The sequence below is a fragment of the Camelus bactrianus genome, chromosome 16 (assembly GCF_048773025.1).
Source record: "Camelus bactrianus isolate YW-2024 breed Bactrian camel chromosome 16, ASM4877302v1, whole genome shotgun sequence".
Lineage (NCBI taxonomy): Eukaryota > Metazoa > Chordata > Mammalia > Artiodactyla > Camelidae > Camelus > Camelus bactrianus.
Window position 1 is genome coordinate 29,486,164 of NC_133554.1, and position 26,760 is coordinate 29,512,923.

The 26,760-nt window shown below is 37.7% G+C and overlaps 1 protein-coding gene across 2 annotated transcripts in view; it reads right to left on the reverse strand.

The window, feature by feature from the left end:
• The window catches only part of SPAG9 (sperm associated antigen 9), a 133,088-nt gene extending 110,152 nt beyond the window's left edge, over positions 1–22,936 (reverse strand). For both annotated transcript variants that reach the window (XM_010949611.3, XM_045512583.2), the window contains exon 1: positions 22,430–22,936. In XM_010949611.3, the coding sequence (XP_010947913.1) occupies positions 22,430–22,732 (303 nt within the window). In that variant the 5' untranslated portion in view covers positions 22,733–22,936. The remainder of the gene's footprint in view (positions 1–22,429) is intronic.
• Positions 22,937–26,760: the final 3,824 nt, after the last annotated feature.

The window sequence follows — 26,760 nt, forward strand, 5'->3', positions numbered from 1 at the left end:
CTCTAGGAGTTTTATAGAGTCAGGTCTTACACTTAGGTCTTTAAGCCATTTTGAGTTTAAGAAAAATCCCAGTTTTAAATGCGTATTAAATCTTAGTTTGGGATTGTATAGATGCTGCCCTCATTTAAAATGCTAATCACTATTGTACAACAAAAGTAAATTTTCCTCAGGCATGATAAGGCATGTTAACAGATCACACAGGGTACTGAGAGCCTAGGAGGAGAAATACTTCTTAATAGCCTTCAAAGAGTAATCAAGAACAAGTAACAAATGACTGAAATTTTCTAAATTGCTACACCCAGGAAAAATACTTGTCAAATAGGCTAATTCTGAGCTATTGTTTTGTGAAATATCCCTGACAACATAAATAACCTTGGGAACATAAGTTGTTATAGGGTAGAGTAGCTCAGAAACAGAACACTGATAATTAGTACAGAAAATTTCAGAAAATGGCCTAATTCTATATGGCACTTAACAACAATGTGAAAGTAAGAAATACTGATATAAAAATTTAAGAAAAAGAAAACTGGAATAGAAATAGAGAAGGTGCCATGAAATTCAATCAGATGCCAAAATAGAACTGTTGGCAGAAAAAGGTTTGGATCCATGGTCCTAAAAGGGGAGTCCTTTTTCCTAGATGTGGGTTAGGGGTAGAACATAAAGGAGTTAGTGAGAACTGTTTCTTTTTTCTGTATCTAATCCTCTCAAACTATAGTGAAAATAAGTAGGCAATAGGTGGTATGAATCATACTTTAAAAAATAAAAAAAAAAGTTCTCCAACAAGGCTTTCTACTTCTCTTCTATGCTCAGAGATCCTAGGTGAGCTAGTAGCACATATGAGTACTGCTGAATCTCTTTGTAGCTTTGTGGTTTACAGACATGTCCGATTCCTGTTTTAATGACTTGTTAATTTACTTCAGAGAAGCATGTCCGCTTTCTACTCCTGTATTTTCAACTTAACACACAAACTGAGATAACATAATAATAGGAACATATCTCATTCTGTCACTTTTTAACCAAAAAAAAAAAAAAAAAAAGGTTGTCACAATTAAATTAAATAAAACCACACTTATTTACAATGACTCTTCTCCAGACACCAGCAGAAGTACAGAATAGGAAGATAGTATAAAGATATTTATTACAAATTACTAAGTAATGACATTCATAAGCTATACTCTTAAATAACATATTAACCAAAAACTAAAACTCTTTATACACCCAAGCAATCCAAGCACTTACTTCATGCAAGCCATCAAAGAAACACAATAAACAGTTATCAACATAACATGCTGAGTGTTACAACAGCAGCAAGCATAAGGGGCAGCAGAAACATAGAAAAATAAGTAATTAAACGTGCTTTTTTCAAAAAAGAAAAGCCATTTCAGCTGACTCTAAAAGAAACAGTTTATCTGATGAGGTGGGGTAAAGTCAGTTCACGCAAAGGTAACAGCACATGCGGACACAGAGGCATAAAGATCATGGCATGCCCATGGAAATACAATTTGGAATTGAAATGTCAGTAAATGATATTAAGGGTAAACCATTATCCAAAGAATAAATTGGGAGTCTCTTCTTTGATTCACAAAGGGAGTAAGAGGGCAAATAAGATTCCATTCATTCGCCCATCCTTTCAACACACAACTTGAGTCCCAACTGTTCTAATCATTCTAAGGTGCTGGGAATGTAGTAGATTACAAGACTGCCCTGATTCCAATGCTCCACTGCTTGAAATCTGGTAGAAGAAAATAGACATTAAACATGGGTAACTACCAAAAGATTGATTTGCAAAGATTAGTAATCCAATAGTTGCTTGATCTGAGGTAATACTGATAAGGGATGGCTGGTATTTGTTACTACCTAAGTGACACCAACATGGGATAACAACACAACCTTCGTTTACAACTCAGTCTCAAACTTGTATATGACATGATTGTTGCAAGGCCTTCCTAAAAAAAGGAGTTAACATTTCAAATTCTGAATACAAAATGAGACTTAAAAATCACATTCAAGTTCACACACAATGCAACCACACTGTAATGTGTGTAAACCACATATGACACAAGAAATAGCACAAGATATCAGAAAAGTGTTTAATGGGGAACTAACTTGGTATGACTCTGGGAAGACATTCCTGAGACATTTAAACTGAGACCTGAAGGATAAAAAGAAAAAGTTTATAAGTAAAGAGCAAAAAGTTCATCAAGTGAAAGAGGTCCAGAATGACCAAGCTTAAAGACAATGGCCTGAGATGAGGATGAAAAATAGACAAGGAATAAATCATACAAGACCTTACAGGATAAGTTGATCACATGAAGGATGCTGAACTTCACTCATACTTTGAAAAGCTTAGTCTGTGAGGATATGGAGAACGGACTGTGTGGAGATAGGAACAAGTGTTTGAAGGGAGACCAAAGGTTACCACAGTAGCCCAAACCAAAAATGATTGCATGCAGTAGCAGTAAGGATGGAGAGTTGAGAATGAAATCAATATATCTTGGAGGTAAAATAAACAGGACTGATGACTGAATGAAGGAGAGGAGAGGAGAAAAGGAAAGCAAAGGGGAAAATCTAAATTTCTGCTATGTCCAATGAGGGGGATGGTGGTATCACTTATTCATCATAAACAGATGGGGGAGAGGTATGGGTAATATAATTGAATTCATTTTTAATACCAAAGTGAGCCACCTGTGAGGTAATCAAGTGCACCGTATGTAATATTTATTTGTAAATAAGGTATCTCATTATTTGGAATGCAACTGGTACAACACATGTGGAGGTTAGCAATGTGGATCAAAGTCCTTAAAGAGTGTTACTTTTATCATACTTTAAAAGCCTTGATATATAACATTATATATAGTGTGATCCTAGTTTTATAAACTGGAGGAATAGGCAAAAAAAGCTCTGAAAGTGTATATTAAAATGACTGTTTAGCAGTGGTGAGATTTAAGATGATTTTATCTTTTAATAGCCTTATTCTTAAGCAGTCTAAAGTTACTGATTTTTTTTCTTTTTACAGTAAATATGGATTATTTACACATTCTAAAATAATAAAGGAAAGGGACCAATTGGTGAAGATGGCAGAGTGGTAGGACCATGAGTTCGCCTCTCCTCGCAACTACAACGAAACCACAAGTGAATGCTAAACAACCATCGAAAAAAGACTGGAACCTAGCAAAAAGGATCTCTGCCACTAGAAACATAAAGAGAGAATCACAACAGGACAGCAGGAGGGGTGTGCTCACAATATAATTGGGCCCCATACTCCCTAGGTGGGCAACCCACACCCCCTAGGTGGGCAACCCACAAGCTGAAGAATAGTTAAGTTGCAGAGGCCCTCCCACAGGAGTGAAGCTCTAAGCCCCATGTCAGGCTCCACGGACTAGGTTCCTGCACTGGGAGGAGACCCCAGGCCATCTGGTTTTGAAGGCCAGCGGGGCTTGGCCCCAAAAGCCCCATGGGGCTGGGGGAAAGGGAGACTCCATTCGCTTGGGAAGCATACACGGAATCTCATGTGCACCAGGTCCAAGGGCAGAGGCAATGATTTCATAGGAACCTAGGCCAGGCCTGCCTGCTGGATTTGGAGAGTCTCCTGGGGATGAGGGGGATGGCTACGGCTCACCCAAGGGACATAAGAGCTAGTGGCAGACATTCCAGGAGTGTTCATCTACATGAGCTTTCCTGGAGGCTGAAGTCTTGATTGGATCATTAGCACCAAGACCTAGCCCCACCCAACAGCCTGTAGGGGAGCCTCAGGCCAAACAACATACTGGGTGGGAACACAGGAACACAGCCCCACCCATCAGTAGACTTCCTAAGCCACAAAGGCCTCTAGACAGGCCATACCCACAAGAAGTCCAGGACCAAGCTTCACCCAGCAGTGGGCAGGCACCAGCTTCTCCTGCCAGGAAACCTGCATAAGCCTCTAGTCCAGCCTCATCCACCAGGGGCAGATACCAGAAATAAGAAAACAACAATCCCAAAGCCTGTGGAAGGAATTGACAAACACAGAGAAAAAACAGACAATATGAGGCAACAAAGGAATTATTTCCCAGGCCAAGGCACAAAGATAAAATCCCAGGAGAAGAAATAAGTGATAAGGAAATAGGCAATTTATCTAAGAAAGAGTTTAAAATAATGATGGCCAAGATACTCAGAGAACTCAAGAGGAGTATAGATGCAAAGAGCGAAGTTTTTAGCAGAGTTGGAAAATATAAAGATTACCCAGATTTGAAGAATAAAAACACTGAAATGAGTAACACACTAGAAGGAACCAAGAATAGACTAAATGAGGCAGAAGAACGGATCAGTGAGCTAGAAGACAGATTAGTGGAAATCACTACCGCAGAACAGAAAAAAGAATGAAAAGAAATGAGGATGGTTTAAGAGAACGCTGGGACAACATGAAGGGCACTAATATTCACATTACAGGGATCCTAGAAAGAGAAGAGAGAGAGAAAGGACGTGAGAAAATTTTTGGAGAGATAATCACTGAAAACTTCCCCGATTGGGAAAGGAAACAGTCATCCAAGTCCAGAAAGTGCAGAGTATCACACAGGATCAACCCATAGAGGAACACACCAAGGCACATAGTCATCCAACATTAAGGATAAGGAGAAAATATTAAAATCAGCAAGAGAAAAGCATCAAATAACACACAAGGGAACTCCCATAAGGTTATCAGCTAATTTTTCAGCAGAAACTCTATAGGCCAGAAGGGAGTGGCACAATATATTTAGTGATGAAAGGGAAAAACCTACAACCAAGAATATTCTATCCAGCAAGGCTCTCATTCAGATTTAAAGGAGAAACCAAAAGCTTCACAGATAAACAAAAGCTAAAAGATTTCAGCACTACCAAACCAGCTTTACAACAAATGTTAAAGGACTTTCTCTAGTCATCAAACCATAAATAAAGAGAAAAAGGAAAGGGAGAGAGAGAGAGGGAAAAAAAAGGCCTACAAAAGATTGCTTTGGCAATTCGCGGACTTTTATGGTTCCATATAAATTTTGGAATTGTTTGTTCCAGTTCTGCAAAAAATGTTGTGAGTATTTTGACAGGGGTTGCAATGGATCTGTAGATTGCTTTGGGTAGTATGGCCATTTTGATAATGTTGATTCTTTCAATTCAAGAGCACAATATATCTTTCCATTTCTTTCTATCATCTTCAATTTCCTTCATCAGTGTTTTACAGTTTTCAGAGTACAGATAACCTCCTTTGTAAGTTTATTTCTAGGTATTTTGTTGTTTTTGATGCAATGGAGATGTTTATGCCAGTTATAAAATTCTGGTTTTGAAAGTGCAAACAAAAAAAAAAGGTGAATGAAAGGCTGTGCAAATGGCAAAACATCCTTCTTTTTTACGGATGAGTTGTATTTTCCATTGTACATATATGCTACATCTTCTTTATCTATTCATCTATTGATGTGCACTTGGGATGCTTCCATGTCTTGGCAATTATTAATAATGCTGCTGTTAATAGTGGGGTGTCCATATCTTTTTGAATTAATGTCTTTGTTTTTCTCGGGTATATGCCCAGGAGTGGAATTGCTTAGCCATATGGTGGTTCTGTCTTTGGGTTTTTGAGAAACCTCCATATTGTTTTCCATGGTGGCTGCACCAATTTGCATTTCCACCAACAGTGTACAAAGGTTCCCTTTTCTCCACATCCTTGCCAACATTTGTTATTTGGGTTCTTTTTGACGATGGCCATGCTGACAGGTGTGAGATGGTGCCTCATAGTGATTTTAATTTGCATTTCCCTGATATTGGTCATGTTGGGCAGCTTTTCTTGTTCCTGTTGGCAATCTGCATTTCCTCTTTTTGAAAAATGTCTGTTCAGTTCTTCTACCCATATTTTAAATGGTTTGTTTCTTTGTTTGCTTTTTAACTGAAGTACAGTTGATTTAAAATGTATTTCTGATGTACAGCATGGATGGACTTGGAGGGGATTATGCTAAGTGAAATAACTCAGACAGAGAAAGACAAATACTGTAAGATAGCACTTACATGTGGAATCTAAAAAAATACAACAAACTAGTGAATATAATAGAAAAGAAACAGACTCATAGATGTAGAGAAGAAACTAGTGGTTACCAGTGGGGAGAGGGAAGGAGGAGGGGCAAGACGGAGGTGGGAGAACTAAGAGGTACAAACTGTCAGGTATAAAATGAGCTACAAGGATGTATTGCACAACATGGAGAATATAGCCAATATTTGACAGTAACTATAAATAGAGTATAACCTTTAAAAATTATGAATCAGTATATTGTATACCTGTAACATATAATATCATACATCAACTATACTTCAATTTAAAAAATATCACATTGTAAAATAAATACATAAAGTTTAAAAAAAAAGTCTCGGGAGAGAGGGGTAAGAGCCCATGAATGGGCTTTTTTAGCATGTGTTATAAATACATCTTCACTAGATAACCCTTTCCCCCTCTCAATAACTAATAGGCCAGCAACAAATGAACTCTCCAGACAGAATTCTCCTGGGAGCAACTAGACACTGGGAAAAAAAAAAAAAAGCAGTAAACAATACAGGCTCATGTCAGGATCTAAAAAGAACAAGCTTTGTGATGAAGCAAAATGGTTTCAAGTCCAGATGGCTTCCAGGAGCTGTTTCGCCCCACTATTCTGGGGGAAAAAAACAAATGATTACTTTGAAAAGACAAGCTTCCTAAGTTAAAAACAAACAAACCAATAGATTGTTGCTTATTGGAGAAAGATGCCAAGAGACAGAAAACAAGAAAAACAAAAACAAGAAAACAAAAACACAACTTTTAAAATAGTAACTTTGACACAGTAGCTGTCTAAAAAATACCACCAAAAAAAGGCTGACTTACTGCTAAGCATCTACCAAGATATTCTCCTCCTCCACTCATCTATGCTCCATTATATTAAATAACTGTTAAACTCAGCTCAGCTAAATGAAACTGTTTTTCAATATTGTATCTTTTAAGAAATAAGAGGAGGACAAACCATATTATTAAACAATCTCTGAGGTATGTGATTCCTCCACCCCCCCCACCCCCCACAAATCCAAAATGCAGAACATTTTCTAATACAAATCATTCAGTTTCTTCAAAACTAAGTAACAAGGTGGGGGGAAAAGAAGAACAGTTACAGGTTAAGAGATGCTAAGAGACATATTAAACCAAGTATAAATATATGGACCATCTTATTTCAGTCTTAAATGAAACAACCAGATATAAAACACTTATGAGACAACTGGGGAAATGTGAACACTTATTAAATAGTAAATATTATTAAGGAATAATCATTTATAGGTTTTAAGTATGATAATATTTGTTTTTTTTTAAAGTCTATCTTTTAGAGACACACTGGTATATAGTCTTTTGATCTGCCTTAAAATTATGGTGGAGGAGATGCTGAGGGGATGTGGGGAGGGACAGATGAAACAATATTGGCTTGATACTGATAACCATTATAGTTGACTGTGGTTACATGAGAGTTATTATATTCTACTTTAATATTTGAGCATTTCCATAGTAAAAAGGTAATAAATAACAAAATAGAATTATTTATGAAATCTAAAGTAATATGACAAAACTTTATAATAAGCACTTCCTATCATTAAAAATCAAATAAATATGCACAAAGTGGCATGTACAAGGATATTCACTGAAGCGTTATTTCTAACAGTTCAAAACTGGAAGATAACTTGAATGTCCACCAACAGTAGATAAGTAAATTATGATAGATCCAAGCTATAGAAACTATGTAATTAGAGAACTGGAGTGAGGGTAAGCTGAAAACAGGGGGGATGATTGGGAGTTTAAAAGCACTAGTTATTAATGTCCCTAGTAGGGGACAGAACAGCCAGGTGGCCCTCCCCGCCCACCCATACAGAAAATAGGAAGTTTGTTTTCTGAATAAACTCAGTAAGAGAGATTCTGGACTAGGGGAGGGATGCCAGGCACAGTCAGGTGCCAAATGAAAACAGAGGAACTAAATGAAAATCTGCATACCAGACAGTAATACTGGCAGCTCCCTTTCAGTTCCTGCCCTCAGAAGCTCCAACCTAAAAAAGAAAGACCTAATATCAGGGTTAAAAAAAGGTGGGTGGGGTGGGGACAGTACTCTGAGGAAACAGGCAAAGCAGGGAACAAATAAAAGCTAAAATGAATATACTGAGACCAAAGAAAAGTTACTGCCTCCATGAAACCAGAACACTATACTATTTTTAAAAAGAAGTGGAGGGGAGGGAGAACAAAAACGAGGAAGAGTTCTTAGAAATTATGAAAGTATGAATTACAGAATCTAGCACCTGTCTTTCTTTAGGGTAACCAAACAGTTGATAAGGAGAAAGTTTTACTTTATAAAAAAATGAAATTAATAAATGCTGAATGAATAGTTGAGTTAGAACCATTTCCCAAACCTTCATGGAGTAACATAGAATATCCAGTCACTATTCAGACTTTTCTGGTTGTCTTTATGCTTTTATAGGCAGGATCCAAAAAAAGTCCTTATGCTGCATTGGATGATACATCTCTTAGGGTCTCTTTTAAACTAAAGGTTCCCCAGTTCTTTTCATCCAGTGGTCTTAGCAGCCATTGATGATCCTATAAGGGAATTCTATAAAGTCATTACAAAGTGTAATTTAGATCTAACCAGACACAGGTTGTTGCCAGTTATGAGTAATGAAATTGAATAGGCAATTCACAGAGAAGGAAAGTAGAACTATCAGCAAATGTAAGAAAATAAGCTCAACCACACTAGAAATATGAGAAAAGCAAATTAAAACAAGAGGTTATTTCATACCCATCAGACCAGCAACAGAAACCGGAAAGTCTGACAGTATCGAATGTTGGCAAAGATAAAGGAAAATAACTCTTATACACTACTAGTGGCAATATAAATCACTGAACCCCTTTGACAAGCAGTGTGGCTTGTTTAAGTTAAGTTTACAAATATTTATCTTATTAAAACTTGGCATCTTTATTTCTAAAGTATGTATCTTTGATGCAGCCACTACAGAAAACAGTATGGAGATTCCAGAAAAAATTAAGAATAGAACTACCATACAACCTAGTTATTCCACTTCCGGGTATTTATCCAAAGGACATGAAAACACTAATTTGAAAAGATAGATGCAGCATTATTTACAATAGCCAAGATATGGAAATAACCTAAGTGTCCATCGATGGAGGAATGGGTAAAAAAGATGTGGTATATATAATGGAATACTACTTAGCCATAAAAAAGAATGAAATCCTGCCATTTACAACAACTTAGATGGATTTTGAGGGTATTATGCTAAGTGCAATAAAGTCAGACAGAGAAAGACACTGTATTTTACTCATGTGTAGAATCTAAAATGAAAACAAATGAACAAGCAAAATAAAATAAAAACAAACTCATAGAAATAGAGAACAGATTAATGGTTACTAGAAGGAAAGGAGATTGGAGGTGGGTGCAATGGGTGAAGGGAGTCAATTGTATGGTGATGAATGGTAACTAGACTTGTGGCGATCACTCTGTAAGTATATACAGATCTTGAACTATAATGCTGTGTACCTGAAACTTTTTAAATTAAAAAATAGATTAATAAAGCCTATATCTTTGAGAAGCTCTTAGACATGCACTGAATGCTACTACTATTCAAAGTTTGTAGTACATAATGTACTAAAATATAGGAAATAACTCAAAACGTTCACCAACTTGAAGAATGGTTAGTGATATATTCATATGATGGAACACAGCAGTTAAAATAAAAGAAGTATATATCATCATGGACAGATGTAAAACAAACAACTGAGTAGACAAAGCAAACTGCAAAATTATATGAAAATGCAATAGGATTTAAAAACAAATATTTATCCCAAAAATGATTCCAAAGCAATATTCTACATAGTTTATAGATATACATATATGTACTGAATGTCTAAAACTAAGCAATAGAAGAATGACACCAAACATACAGGTCACCTTTGTGTGACCAGGTCTCCTTCTATTACCGCTTCTCTCTCAGAAGGTGACTTTACCTTTATCTCTAATGTTCTGTATCTTTTACTTAAGGTAAATATTTTAAGTAGAAATAAACTGCTCATATTTTCCCTGGGTAATGTGTAGACGGATTATTTTTTACATTAATCTCTCTAATCTTCTATTATTTTACTTAATCTTTTTTTTTTTTAATGAAGTTCTTGTGCTTCTAGTAAATATGTTTGAGTTTCTTGTAAGCAATGGTTCTTCATCTTGGGGTTGAGGGGAGAGTGAGAATGTTATAATCACAAATACCCTGAGAGGTCTTTTCCAAATATATAGGCCCAACCTAGCAGCACTTCTTACAAACCAGTCTAACACATCTATAGGGGTGTGGGTGGGAGGGTTTAAAGACTGATTATTTGGAAACCCTCCCCCAGGTGGTTGAGGGTACTTTCTACTGCAGTGAGAAGTCAGGAAGGGCAGCTGAACCCAGGATGGGTCCTGACTTTCAAACTCCCCTTGAGGCCTCAAACCAATTCCTAACTATCCTCTACCTACAGGTGGTTACGATCCAACTGCTCATATGGACAAAGAAAGATATCCAAGACATCTTACGAATTAAAAATAAAACCATGCTACAACATACTACATACATTATGATTTCATTAATTTAAAATATACTCATATACAAAAAGGTATCTGAAAGAATGTAATGAAAGCCATTAATTGTGAGGTCTCTCTAACAGACAGGATTCTAGAAGCATTTCGGCAATGCTTCTGTTTTGTTTTGTTTTTGCTTTGTTTTTTTCACAAAGAGCATGTACTTTGTAAACAAGAAAAAATAAGTAAATAAAAACAAATAAAACCATTAGATGAAACAATAGCCAAACAAGTACAGAATGTGAAAGAATTTTACTCACTGCCCAAAATATCATCCCTAATTGTATAAATGCAGTAAGAATACGACCATTTATTCAACATGAGCTTCACTATTCTTGCATCTGTGTATTTTATATTCCTTATAGTCCTGTGACTGATCACCACAGCAAATAGAGAACAATTCATTTTCTACTGCCTTACCCAAAAACACGAGAAAGAGAAACTCACTGGCCTATGATGCAGGCTATCAAGCAGGAACTGATTACCACACTGATAAAGACTGAAAAAGTATAAAACCATGAAGTCAGCTGCATCAGCCAAGTAATGCTTTACTAACTTTATCACACAGTTTTGTGCTTCTATAGGTCAATATTTTACATTTCTGATATTAATTTACAATCTTGACAGTGTGGTTTATTTCAACACCTGACTCTGTTATGAAAATATTCTTCTATTAATAAAAAAAATTCAGAAAATGTCATCCTGGAAAAAACTAATATATTATTGAAGAAAATTTAGAAATGGATAATCATTTCTTTCCAGTTTTTTTTAATGTTTAATGGAAATTTTCCAACATGCATAAAAATGGAGAGAATAATATAATAAAACCCCAACATATCATCACCAAATTTCAACATTTACCAGTATATGGTGAATCTTATTTTATTTGTACTCTTCCTCTTTCCCCACAACAAACCTCAGCATCATGTGACTGCATTATAAATACATTAGTATGTATTAAAGATACATTTTAAATATATATAGATATGTGTGTATGACCATCTTATTGCCTTGACTGAAGATCAATGGCTTCCTACTAAAATACAATCTTAGTCACAACCCAAACTCCACCTTGGCCCACAAAGCCCTGTGAGTGATCAGCTCCTCCATGTCTCTCCTACCTCCTTCCCTCCCTTTCCTGTAGACTGCCTGACTCTTCATTTTAGAGTACTTGCATACCTTACAGCCTCACTTTCTTTGCCTAGAACACTTCTCTGGTGGTCTCCTCAACCTTCATGTCACAACTGAAATGTCATGTCTCCAGTAGCATTCCCTGACTATACTATCAAAGAGTGGATAGGCTCATTACGTTAGCTTTTCACATACAATTTTAATTGACAGGTGCCCATATATGAGTTTTTTAAGGATTAAATTTAAACTACTGAAACTTGAGTTATAAAATTAGAATTCTGTCTTGTTAAAAGCAAAATATTTCCAAATGTTAAAAAAAAAATACATAAACAAGCAAACAAACAAAATACCCATACATAAAAATGTATCAGAACAACAATGGTTTATCTGAATGGTTACGAAAAAAAGCATTCAACAAAATTCAATATCCTTTCATAATGAAAACACTCTACAAATGAGAACAGAAAGGAACTCCTTCAACCTGATAAAGAGCATCTACAAAAACCCCTCAACGAACATCACACTTAATAGTTAAAGATTGAATGCTTTCTCCCTAAGATCAGGAGAAAAAACAAAAATTTCACTCCTGCCGGGTCTATTCATTATTGTACTGGAGGTTCTAGTCAGGGCAATTAGGCAAGAAAATGAAATAAAAGGCATCCACACTGAAAAGAAAGAAGTAAAACCACCTCTATTCACAGATATGATATTGCATATAAAAAATTCTAAGAAATCCATGAAAAAAAATATTAGAACTAAGTTGCAGGATACAAGATCAATATACAAAAATGAAGTGCACTCTAAACACTTGCAAAGAACAATCAGAAAATGAAATTAAAAGAAACTAACACAGCATTGTAAATCAACTATACTCCAATTAAAAAAAATGAAATTAAAGAAACAATTTCATTTACAACAGCATCAAAAAGAACAAAATATTTAGAAATAAATCTTACTGAAAAAGTGCAAAAATGTATCCTCTGACAACTATAAAACTTTGTTAAAAAATTAAAGATCTAAATAAACAGAAATAAACCCTCATATTTATAGTCAATTGATTTTCAACAAAGGTGCCAATTAGGAAAGAATAGTCTCATCAACAATGCTGCTGGGACAACTGGATATCCACCCTGAAGGAATTAAACTGGACTCCATATACTAAAAATCACTCAAAACGGATCAAACACTTAAATGTAAGTTAAAACTATAATACTCTTAGAAGAAAAATGAGTGTAAATTTTTTGTGACATCGGACTAGCCAATGGTTTCTTAAATATACACCAAGAACACAGGCAATCAAGAAAAATAATAAACTGAACTTCATCAAAATTTAAAACTTTTGTGCTTCAAAAGACATCATCAAGAAAGTAAAAAGAGAAGGGGGAAGATAATAGCTCAACTGGTAGACAGCATGCCTAGCATGCATGAACTCCTGGGTTCAATCCCCCGTACCTCCTCTAAAAATAAGTAGGTAAGCCTAATTCAACAAATAAATAAATCCACCACCTCTCACAAGAAAGTAAAAAGACAACCCACAGAATGGGAGAAAATATTAGCAAATCAAAACTCCGAAGAGACTCATATGTACATATAACAGAATATTCAGCCTTAAAAAGGAATGAAATTATGATACATGCTACAAAATGGATGAGCCCTGAAAATATGCGAAGTGAAATTGGTCAGACGTAAAAGGGCAAATAATATATGATTTCACTTACATGAGATTCCTAGAACAGATAAATTCATTCCAACAGAGACAGAATGGTGGTGTCAAATAAAATGTAACTTTTTGTTGGTAAGAATCATCATTCTGAATCAATATGAATCATGATTATAAACCACACTACGTTATAGTCTGTGATGCCTTCAAGATAAAAAGCCACATTTTACAACACAGTCTTTTACTTTCTGATTTCTGATTAGCTATTCAATCTTAAAAATAAATGTTATATTTTGTAATGCTCTGAATACATCACACTTTCAAATCTCTCGTACTTTGGCTCAGTGACACAGCTAAACGCCACCCTGCCTCTGAAGCATCCCACAGGTTGAGTTAGGCTTCTTAGCACCTTGTACATACATTACTTGTTAAGCAGAGCAACAAATGAGTAGGTAATTTCTGTCAAATGTTTCCCAAATCAAATCACATCAAACAAGTACAAGTACACTATCTTCATAGAAGAACCATAGACAAACAATAGTCTTTTTAAAAGGTTACTTTTCTGGTTTTACAGAAGCCTATTTATTTGATTTCACACTTCTGTGCAACCTGTTTTAACTTTTTAAAAGGTATTTGTTCTTGAATAGGTAGTAGTTAACAAAAAATGAGGCTAGGACAGCAGGTAACTGAAAGAAAATTCAAACTGAGGATTTGATAATTAAAATTAGAAAGTTTATTTATACCATAAGAACCTAGAAAAGCCTAGATTTCAATGCCTAAGAAATAAATGTTTACTATTCTTCAGAATGAATTTTTCTTCAAAAATCATGTTGCTTTACTAACCATTGTATTTGTTACTATACTACTGCTATATATTAATTAGAAATGTCTACCAAAAGATTGTAAACAAAATAGTTAAAATTAAGCTTTGGCACTTAACTTTCATTTGTGTGGAAAATTTATTCAGATGTACGAACTTATTTCTCAACCAGCAAAACTGAGAAACAAATATTTGTGGCTAAAATAAATAAAAACACAATAGAAAGCCAGTATTATGTCAAAAACAATTCAAGAATCATGAAGTAATCCCTACCATAATTTTGACAACAGTTCCAAAGTCCCAAAGATCTTAATATTTCAATTTTTAAATGCCTAAATAATTCTAGGATATCTACTATATATAGGACAATATAAGTAAAGTGTCTGCAATATCTCTACTCAAAATAAGTCAGTTTTTCTGTATATGCCTAGGTCATAGGACTTAAAGAAGAACTTTTTGGATGTTTTAGGATAACTTGGCACCAACAGTAAGGGCAATAACTTGAATGCACAAAAGAGAACTTTAGTTAGGCTTTGCAATTTGACCTTTAGCATACTTATCCATCCATCCGTCCAACCAACAAACATCTATTAAATACCTACTGCATCCCAGTAGTTTAGTGGGAGAATTAAATAAAGCAATCGGTTAGTTTTGATACAATATTGAAAGTGAAAGAGAGGGGAAGGACAGTAAACTGTGGGAAGACATAAAATGGGTACAATCCATTGAAATCTGAAAGATGAGTAATGTTAGCCAGGCAACAGAAGAGAAAGAGAATTCCAAGCAAAGAGGCAGCTTTTAAGAAGGCCTGGAAAGACTGTTTTTTGCATAATGAACTCAAAGTGTTCAGCATGGCTCTAAAGGGAAAAAAATTAATCTGATAAAATAAGAAGCAGCCAGATTATGAGGCTTTGTATGTTAGGAACTTTAGTCCTTTCAAGAACTATAGAAAGAGCCACTAAAGGCTTTTAAGTGTGGAAATGATCTGATTAGATTTCCATTTTGGAGAGATCTGGGTACAGTGTGATAGAATTTTGTAGTCTGGCAATCCTGGAAGCAGATAAACCAGTTATGAAACAGTTTTAGTTGTCCATTCATTTATTCAGAAATATTCAATGGGTACTTCCTTTATGCCAAACCTGGTATTCAGTGTGAATGACACAAAGTTCCAGCCCCCCACAGGAGTAAAACTGATTTTCAGACTAATAAAAATGGATTTGAAAGAAGTAAAGACATTCTAGATGTATTTAAAAGTTGGAAGCAAATGAAGGTAGCAATTGGGATGAAGGAGAGAGAAGAATTAAGAATGGTGACCATGGCCACCTCTCTCATTCCCTCATCTTCGGAGATGGCCCGTACTCTGTCTATGGAGTGTGTATCTACTTTCACTTTAACCTGAGCAACCAACCCCCAAACCTTATGGCCTTTCTCTCACCTTTTGAAACAGCCTACACTCTATGCAGTATGTATCTCTCTAAATAAATCTACCTTTACTCAAAAAAAGAAAGAATGGTGACCACGTATCTGGCCAGGTAGGTAGTGGTATCACGAAGACTGGAAACAGGGGATGAGCAGGCTTGGGAGATAAGTGCAGTTTTGGACATGCTGGGAGACATTCAGGTCCAGTAAACACCAGAAACTCCAGAGAGAGATCTGGCCTTAAGAGGCTGCTCTTAATAGGACATCAGCTCCATGAAGGAAAGAATCTTGTCTGTTTTACTCACCACTGTATCCCCAACAGACACAGTACCAGGTACATAGTTGGCACTCAATAAATATCTGTTAAATGAGTAAGACATACATTTTGAAATAGTCAATAAATGGTAACTGAACGGTTAGGAATGGATAATATGAACTAGGCAGTGTGCAGAGTGAGAACATAAGAGGATTTGAGAAAAAGCACCAAGGAACACCAAAGCTAACAAGTGTAAGAAGAATCCACAGAGTGGTCAGATAAGTAAGAGGAAAACCAAGAGATTTCAAAGTCAGAGAACTAAAATACAATATGCTTCTTACAGGAGTGACCAAGAATCAAATGTTGTTCAGAAGTATGAGAAGGAGTAAGTAAGTCAGAAAATAGAAGAAATGGATTTATGAGGGCTACCCACTTTCGTGAATTTTCAAGAATATGAATAGGAGAAATTCTGACTATTATGCATAAAGTATCATGTTTAAATAATTACTCCTATGAGATGAACTATTTTCTGCATGGGCACCTTACCCTTATATAAGCTTGTTTGTTCCATTTAAAGTGCCTGCCTCTTTACTTTTTACCTCATCACCTTTTTTATTTCCTGTGTAACATCTATCACAATCTGTTATTAGCAGGTTTGTTTCTTCTTTATTACAACATAAACTCTAAGAAAGCAAGGGCTACCTTTCCTTGTATACTTTATTTGTGGCCACATTCCCAGAGCCTAGAACAGTGCCTGGCATAGAAAGTATTTGTTTTTTCTGATCATTCATGAGTCCTGTTATCCTTCTATCTACCTAGGGGACTGGGATAGGGTAGAACTAGAAGAGCATGGAGTTTCCTCTCAGCCCTTAAAAAAATAACTGCAGGAAGAGCAAGGGAAAAATACATTTTAAAGGACAATAACAAAATTCAGAATCACAAATATCCTAGACCCATACCCTGCAGGGAATCCTACCAGCAGGACCTGAAGTTACAAGGGAAAAATGCTCAGGCTCTATAATTTTAGTGGTGCAGGTAAGCAGTCAGAAACAAGGTATCCTGGAAAAAATTAATAAACTGAAAAAAAAAGTTACTACAGAAAACATTAAACATAGGGTAGTTTCTCATTTTCTGTATCTGTAGATAAGTAACGAATGAATCTAGGTAATGGATATATAGACAGTCAACATACTCCTCATTTTTCTGTATGTTCAAATATTTTCCTAATAAAAAGCTGGGGAAGGGAGGGGTATATTTACTGAAAAAGTTTACTGATCTTTTAAAAAATATTTTAAACTTCCTAATAATAATTCTACATCTTCAACTTGGAAACTTCTCTATTGTACTGATTAATATGTAAATCTTAATGGTTTAGTTCAAACAGTTTTGGCCAACTAAGCCAAACTACTTGACACAAGAATTCCTAAGTGCATTCTACAGTCTTGCATTCAAACTAATAACTAAATATCACCAGCCAAAATTTCAGCATGAATTAAAAATTTACACACATGTTTCTAAATATCTTTTTGAACAGACACTTAGCATATATTACTAAACTGCGTCCATGTTGATGTTTTTATCTCAACCTAATTATTTAGGTAACAGTTGTATTATGAGTGCTGAGCACAGCAAAAAAATTAAAAAAAGGTGTTTTTAAAATAACTCAGCCATTAGTCAATGGAACAAAAGAACACATATTTGGCTACATTCTTATACTACCTCTCCTGGGAACCAAAGATTCCATGTTAAGTGTGCAGTGTGTAGTTAAAGGTAGGCTAAGGAATCCAACACGCAGGAACCAAACTTAGGCACAGAACTGCATCAGTGACCTATGGCATATACATTACAGTAATCTAGTGGGCAGTCCTTGCTCTGCTAAATCCATCCTGGTACCTGCCCCATTTTGATAGTCTCTTTTGTGATTTTAACTAAGTAAAAATGTGAAATGTCACTATCATAAGGACACACAAATGGTATCTCACTTAGATACCTAAACTCATAAATCTCTGAGAGCAAAGGTTAAGTTGTCTTAATAACTAAACAATGGTTAATTAACTGATTACCATTTCAAAATGGAACAATCCCACTGACACACACCACCACCCCCACACTCCCCTATAGAAAAAACAGATTGCTGATTTCAGAAAGTGTCTGGAAACAGGGAATGACTAGGGGCAAGGACATATCTATTCTCACTGTGGGCAGTGTGAAGCTTATTCAAATAGTTCAGCAAGAAAAAATAATGGCATTTTTTTCAATATAAAAATATGTATTTTTAAGAGTGCTTTAAAATGTATTGGTTTTATGTACAAAATAATTTAGGTAATACAGAGATCAACAAAGTGTATTTTAAGCATTCTAAAGTGTATTTTTAGCATTCTGAAAACAGGTGTGAAGAAATTATGACCAAAAAAATTCCAAAAAGCCACTGACCCTTGCTCCAGCTGAACCAAGAGAGAAATTAAGTCAGCACCTGAGTCAATCCTTGGACCAAAAATCCTCAGTTCACTGAAGATTCCACAAGACACCAGTTTAAAAAACCATTTAACAGGTGCTACAGAAGGACATGACTTTTTAAAAATATTTGAAAACTTTATGTCAATCGTTAACACCCAATGTAGTCAACTAGCAATTTGTTCTCTTGTACTAACAGATCATTTGCGCATATAAATAAACTACCACTCCATTTTAGTGAAATAAAACCTACTTAATATCAACAGGACACTAGAGTAACAGAATTAAGGCTAAAAATCTGAAGAATCATCATAATTACTAATTTAAACAACAACTGTGTTAAAGGCACAAAATAAACTTAATGTTGAAGCAAAACTGGAATTTCCACTTCTTAAATCCTCATTAACCACAATCAACAAATATAAGCTATAAATATGCAAAATTACTCTTCACTCCTGTCTTTATACAGAATAGAAAGACTTCAAATTTTCCTTTTTAAGTGATAATTAAAGAGATGAACTTTCATTATAAATTATTTTGCAAATAAAATTAGCTTCAACACTTTTGATTATAATATTTTTATGAATGAATGAGAACTATAACATCAAATTTCAAAAATGAATATCAATGCCTGCTTTCCTGACCACAAATCTTATCACTCACTCCCATGTTCATACACTACCAAAGAAAACAACTTGATTGCTGTCTTCATAAAAAAAAAAAAAAACATCAATTTTGTTACTACTTTAACTGCTGATTCATTGGGAGAAAGTTCATTAGAAAATTCTCAGTAGTATCTCTCACCTCTGCATTTAACCACTTCAATTTTTTTAGACAAAAAGCCACAGAAAAGCAGTCACAAAAACCACATAATCCCAACATCTTCTCAGTAAAGATATTCTCTCTTCAGTCCATTTTCTTCATGTATGCTTGTCATGCGAGGAGGATGAAAAGGGCACATCTTCATTTTTATGTGCAATCTCCCTCCACCCAATAAAAAACTCTCACTTTAAAACTAAATTCCTAAGAAAAAGTTTCCTTTAACTCATTTGCCTACTTCTGGAAAGTTGTTTTTTGGTTTTTCGTTTTTTTAATCACTCAAAGCAAATAATGTCTATTTTAAAAGAATCAGAACTTGTGTAAATAAAAACATAAAAAAGTACTAGTATACTCTCCCCAAGAATAACATCTCTCTCCAGATCATTTTCTCTCTAGATTTTTTTTTAATCACTGATGTACAGATGAATTGTTCATAGATTCACAAGGCTTACTCTGAATAGAATAGACAAGAAAAGTCTGGCTGAAGAAGTGAAATTTAAGCTAAGCCAAAAGTGAGGAGCTAGCCAGAGTGAAACTCTGAGCAAAAAGCGTTCTAGGCCAAGGGAACAGCATGGGCCAAGGTATTAGACAGGACTTGGTAAAGAAATGGAAACAAATATATACGGCAGCAGCAAGGAGCCCAAAGAGAAGAGTGGTAAGCAATAAAATGATAGACTTCTTGATTAGCATTTGAAACTGGTTACAAAGCTATCTAAAATCAGCCCTCTGGGTTATTTTTATAGACTCACAAACCCAGTAAGTAGGCTGGTAAACTCCACACAAAAAATTTTAAATAAGAGCAAAGAAAAAAGACAGAAAGTATTCAAATTAAGTAATATTATAATAAAGATTAAATTTCTGATTCCTTGCTGAGAGTTCCTGCAAACAAGAGATTATAGCACTTAACACCTTTTAAAATATTCTCACCATTTATATACCCTCCTAAATTTCCACAAAAGTGCTCAGGATTTACTTTACACTTTCTGGTGATGGTCAACTTCCATGCTTGCAAATACTCTTGCTGTAAATACCCTGAGGCACTTTTGCTATAATAGCAGACTCTTAGTCTCCATATTAAAGGCCACAAACAAAGCACTCACAGAAAATTTAACACAGAATTCACTTCTGCATATTGACCTAAGAGAGACTGAATTTCTAAGTACTGGATAAGATCTGGCTTACAGTCTTACAAGAGGATTGATAACAAGATGGTTTTACGTTTGTGGTCTGGAAGTTGGGCTATCTAGCATTTCATCAATGTTCTCTATTCTAAAGTTATGGCCCTTTGCCCAAAGGTTTCATTATAGAGAATTTATGTAGACATATTTGAAAAGACATAAATTACAAACAAAGTCATTGGATAATCTGTTTTTTAAAAGTCATTTACTTAAGAAATTAATATACAATCCAGAGCCTAGCAGCTTAAGTTAGTTTTGTTTTCTGATTCTGCAACCTGTGGCAGATGGTTCTCTTGGCACGTGTGACTCTGGCACTTTGCCCATGTTTACATGGACTGACAGGAGTTTAAGGCCAAAGGGAGCCATTTCTTTTACCCATGGTGATAGGTCATGCTGGGCCTGCTCCTCACCTGTATGTATACTTAGTTAATTCCACAGTCTTTCCATATACATCCACACACTGGCAAGGGTCTGTCTGAGCCCTGAAGACATATAACATGTCATCTCAAGAGTAGTACATGACCTCTGTTCTATAAACAGTGCTAATAAACTAGTGGAAATTGGGGAGGGTATAGCCTAGCACGCACAAGGTCCTGGGTTCAATCCCCAGTACCCCTGTTAAATAAATAAGTAAATAAACCTAATTACCTCCTTTCATCAAAAATAGTAAAAATTTATAAACTAGTGAAAATTGTGATTCCATTCTTAGTTTTTTTTTCAACCCTTCCTTCCCTATATACTTGGAAATATTCTTGAAATAAAGTTAATTTTGTTTGGTAAATCAATGGCATTTTTGAGACAAACATCACAAAATCAGAATTAAAAATCATCACTACAGTCAAGGTTAAAAAAGAAAAAAAAAAACATTATTTGACCCGGTATAAACGTTTAAAAAAAAAGTATACTTGCCAAAAAGTTCGAATGTTGGTACCATTTAGTGTTAGAAAATGAGCTGCTAAACAAATCCTAAAAACTTCAAGTGTTTCTGAGACAGCATGTCGTTCCTTCGATAATTACTTAGCTTCCTTCAATTACCATGTATTTAGCCAGGTGAGCTAGATGATCAGCAAACAAAGATGAATAGAACACTTCGCCTGCACTAGGTAAGTTGCACAGAAATAATGCCAGCACACCCTGAAAGCTAAAAATCCTTGACTGTCTTAAGAAGTCACTTGCACTCCAGAGCTTCAAAAGGTTCACAGACTCAAGGTGAGGGCACCGAGGTCACACTGCTGAGGTGCTAAAATCAAAAGCCGGCCAAGTGCACCCGTAAACTGCAGTCTTTGAAAAGGGTTGCTAACAGTCACCTACACCTCCTCAACCCGCCCCCACCCTGCCCCCGTCCGATTTATAAATAAACGGAGGGTTTTTTAAGGGAACTGTCCAAGGTTACCACCTGACAAGGGGGAATGCTCTGATGTGGGATACCAATAAAATCAAACTCCATACTCTCCATATTCACAGAGTACTGTTTGCTATACAACATCTAAGTGTTGACAAAGTGTCAACCAAGGCACATGAAGCATAAAATAAAACCTCTTTCTCAATAGGGTTGAAACGTCAATAAGAAACTGACCGAAAGAGGGAGATCTCTAACTTCCCAAAGCAGTAACCCTCAGGAAAGGTACTGGAACCAGCGGAAGTTACATATCCAAGACAGAAGTGTTTAAATGCGTGTCGTCCCCCCGTCCCCAGCCCCCGCCCATGGTAAAAGTTTGAACCGCCATCTGACTATCCCACTGTGGTGGGAAACTTCCCAATACTACAAGAGGCAAGCAGACACCCTAAAATCTCCGCCTTCAGCCAACCCCAGGTGCCCTCAAGCCAGGCTGTGGCTTCCTCCACGGGCCTCGCCTCCCCCATCTCACTCCCTTCTGGACACTCGCTAGCTTGCCTCTGTGTCCAGCACCGGCCGGGGGTCCCGGGACCCCGCAGCCGCCGGGCTCAGTCCGGTGGGCCTCGGCCTCAGGCCTGCCCCCAGGAAGCCAGCGCGCCTCTCCTCCCGAGCCGGACCGCGACCTCGGCCCTTGGGCCCGGGTCGCGGCCCTGGCCCCCCGCCCGTCGGCCGGCCCTCACCTCCTCGGCGTGCTTGCGCAGCGCCTTCTCTCGCTCGTACTGGGTGATGAGCTGCTCGTTGTCGTCCCGCAGCAGCTCCAGCTCCACCTGGTGCTCCTGGTCCTGCGCGAACACCGAGTCCAGGTTCTCCAGCACGGCCACCACCAGTGGCATCAGCTCCTTGACCACCTCCTCGTCGTAGCGACCGATGAGCCGCTCGAACTCGCGGTAGATGGAACCAGCCAGGCCGGACACCCGCTCCGACATCACGGCCCCGGAACCGCCGGGCTCCTCCTGATACACCACACCGTCCTCCAGCTCCATGTTGGCGGGCGGGCAGGCGGCCCGGGGCGTCGCCGGCTGAGGGGGCGGCACGGGCCCGCACGGGACGGGTACGTCTGGGACTGGGGCTGGGGCTGGGCCCGGCGGGGTGGGGGCCCGGGCCGGAGGAGGGGAGGGGTAAAGTGAGCGCACTCAGCCCAACCGCCGCTGCACCAACTGCCAGGGCAGCCGGGCCGCGCGCGCCACACGTCACCCGCGGGGCGGGACCCGCGTCGCATCGACCCGTTGGGCGGGGCCCCGCGGGAGGCCAGGCGCGGCCGGGGGCGGGGCCAATGCGTCACCCTGCGCCGGCGGAGGCGGCGTGGCGTCAACACTCGGCGCCGCGCGGGCGTTGCGTACACCAATGGAAAAGACTGCGAGAGGAGAGTGGCGAGAGCTGCCCGCCACGGGCTGGATCTGCTGGGCGGATCCCAAAGGAAAGGGAGGGGTTCTGGAACAGTGACTAATAGTCTAGAATTAACGTAGCTAAAATTTTGTTATTTTTTAAGCTCACGAAGGGCTTTCTCATTTGATCCTTACAGCAGGCTTCGTATGGTAGACGTTTGGCCTTCGTTTCAGACGAGGAAAAGTAGGCCTAGAGAAGTTACGGTTCACCCAAGGTCACGCAGCTAGAACGGGAAGGAGACTGATCAGGGACTCAAACCAGTTCTTGAGAAAAACGGAGAGGGAAAGCTACCTTAACAAACTCTGCCTCAGTGATAAGGTGTTCTCGAATAGGATAGGATTATTTGGGGATAAAGAGGAGTAGCCTTAAACAGAGGAAGTGCAAAGTATCCTGGAGAAGGGTAAAACTTAACGCCACATCGTGCACAATGCAGTTTCTCTGCTTCTCCCTGGCAACTTGGAATTTCCTGGCTCCAGCCACCCTCCTTTCCTCTATTCTGGAAGCGGGGCGGGGCGGGGTGTTATGGGGGTTGGGCAGTGGAGGAGGAAAGAGGTGGTGTCACTGGATTGAATAAGTCTGAGGGTATGAGTTCTCTGGCGCCTGGGAAAGAATCACGTGTGGGGAATGACACAACACCCAAACCTCGGGCGGGCTGAGTCAAGGATCACTTCCTGGTGTTCTCTTTTAGCCTCTGCAAATGGGGCAGAAGACACTCCCTAAAGTCCCTATCTCCGGAGCAGGTGACTCAGTAGTACTGTGGTCTCGACTCCTGTAAGAATAGAACCAGGGAAGACAGGACTTGGATGAAGAAGGCTTTAGTGGGGGAATCGGCTACCTCCCAGGATCATAAATACCCTCAACTTGATGTTTACGAGTTGAAGTTCTCCCTACCAAGCACGAACTAGTCCTCCAAAGTCTTCCAATCTAGACTCAACAAGACCCACATAAGCAGTATGCAGCTTGGGCAAGGGCCAACCTATACACTCAGAAGGACAGAAATGAAAGTACTAAGCCTTAGGAGGTCAGACGTAACTGAATTTGCTGCCTCTACTGTTCCCCATTCTCACCCACCCTCTATGGTCACCCTTAAATTGTGTATATATCTGGGCCTATCGCTGGTTGGGAATGAGCCCTAAATATCCTTTCTTTTCTAAATCTCACATTTGAAAACCAGTGAAAAGTCTTGCTCCAGACCTTTCTTTTCTCTCCTTTTTTCTCTTCCTGAGGGTGCTTACTTAGGCAATCTACCTATATATATGCCTCTATTTTCCTGGGAGTCAGAAGAGCAGGAAAACTTAGGGCAAGTCTTGACTTTGACTTTCCACAGTATTATCATACACATCAGAAAATTTAAAGGAAAAAATTTTTGATTTTCAAGTATGAGATTAGAATAGTCTTAAGAGTAAGTATGCTGCTTTAGGTATAAATTCAACGTAGAAAGATATGAGATACATATTTATGTCTTAATTTTAAGTTTCTGCTACCTCAGAGATCACATTTAATTGTTTAAAATAAAATTTTGCCAAATATCCATTAACCGTTGAATAGAGAAGTAAAATATGGTGTATGCATGTAATGGAATATTTATTATTCAACAATAAAAAGAAATGAAGTACATACTACAACATGGCTGAACCTTGTTAATACACTAAAAGAAGCCATCACAAAGGACCACATATGAAAGATCAGTGATTGCCTAAGGACTGTTTTGAGGACCAAGAGAAAATAAGAAAGACTACTAATGGGTATGGGTTTCTTTTGGGGGTAATGAAAATGTTCTAAAATTGATTATGGTGATAGATTAATGACTCTGAATATACTAAAATAGGTGAATTATATGGTATTGGAATTGTATCTCAATAAAGCTGTTAAATTTATGGCTATAATGACTTTATAGGAAACCCAATGGACCACAGTGTGTAGGGTGGAATGAAAACAGTATTTAAATTGTGAAACTTGTACTCTACTATGGACAGGTCATTTTGAAGAACTTGGGCCAGAAACTAAATAGAAAATGGTTACTGAGTACCTTCTAGGTGCGAGTCACTGTGATAAGGATTATGATTCTCAGCGTCTTCATCTGTATGATGAAAAGGTGTGTTAAAGAATCTGTAAAGATTTCTTGCAACTCTAAAATCCTATTATTCTCATTTGTAAGTAGGAGTGAAAGATCAGGAGAGAGGATCTTGAGATTGAGTCCTTTTAGTCAAGTCCTAATTTTTGTTTGTGTATTTTTAATGGAGGCACTGAGGATTGAACCCAGGGACCTCCTGCATGCTAAGCATGCACTCTACCACTGACCTATTCCCACCCCTGCCAATTCCTAATTCTGTAGGCAGTAATACTACCTCCTATATTCAACCACCTGGATAAATTCCCAGCACCCACCTCTAACCCCACAAGCTGAAATTATTGTTAAAGTCTTAAGAGTCATTCAGGAAAACAGGTCACGTTGTGGAATTAGACTAAATGTTTACTTTTGATTCCTAAGAGGAAGGAAATTCCATTTTAAAGAGATTCTTTGGTCTCAAAAAAATAGTGAGGACACTAATGGGAGCAGCAGAAGGGAGGAGCTGATGAAGGAAGGAAGGGAGGAGTTTCTTCCTAAACTCAATTACTATGATCACTGGAAGACCAAAATTACTAGTCTTGCTGTTTGTCTAGCCTTCTGGAACTTTTATAGTTGTTTCTATGTGAATCAATTTCTCTAGTTTCACCAACTGCATTTTCCCATTCATTACCCCTTACAAACGAGACCATGCTTGGTGAGGCAGTCCAATTATGGAATTCAGGGCTCTTAAAAAGTGCCAGAGGACTTTTCTAAGCCCTCAGTTTTTCGGGTTTTTTCCCCCCTCAGTTTTTCCTTTGAAAGCCTTTTAAGGTGTCAGGATAAGATGGCTAAATCTGCCTAGGCTGAGGTTGCGAGAAGGCCTCTAGATGAGAGCTATTCCCTTGTAGCACCCTCCTCCACCTCACCAAGCCTCTGCCCAGAACTTTGGACTATGAGAAATTGCTTCTAAAATGAGGAGGCTGAATGTGTGGCTGAAGTAAGAATCCCATTGTCTGAGGCTGTTTTTTGTTTGTTTGCTTGGTTTGTTTTATTAACTTTTTTTTGCAGGGGGATGAGGAAATTAGGTTTTTTAATTTATTTTTAACAGAGGTACTGGGGATTGAACCCAGGACCTGGTGCATGCTAAGCACATGCTCTACCACTAAACTATACTCTCCCCACTGTCTGAGGCTGTTTTTGATGGTATATTGGTCATGTGTTCAGGCCTATTTTCTCCCCACTTCCATATGTCTTGGGTTCAGTGGAAGAAGAGAAGGCCCATCACACACCTCTCATTATATTTTTTATACATAGAGCCAAAGTTTATTCTGGGAATAAAAGACATGTTTTCAAAACAGTGGGTTAGTTGGATTTTTTCCCTGATTATGGACAAAATTCATGCTCACTATACAAAATTTGCTAAACACAGAAAAGCACAAAGAAATTTAAAACCACCCAGAAAATCCCATCTTCAAGATTAACATTTAGCAATCTGTAAGGTGACCCAGGAAATCTTCATTGTCCTTGTGGGAGAGAAGTCAAGTGCAAGGGAACTTGCTTTCTCTGGAGCAAGGA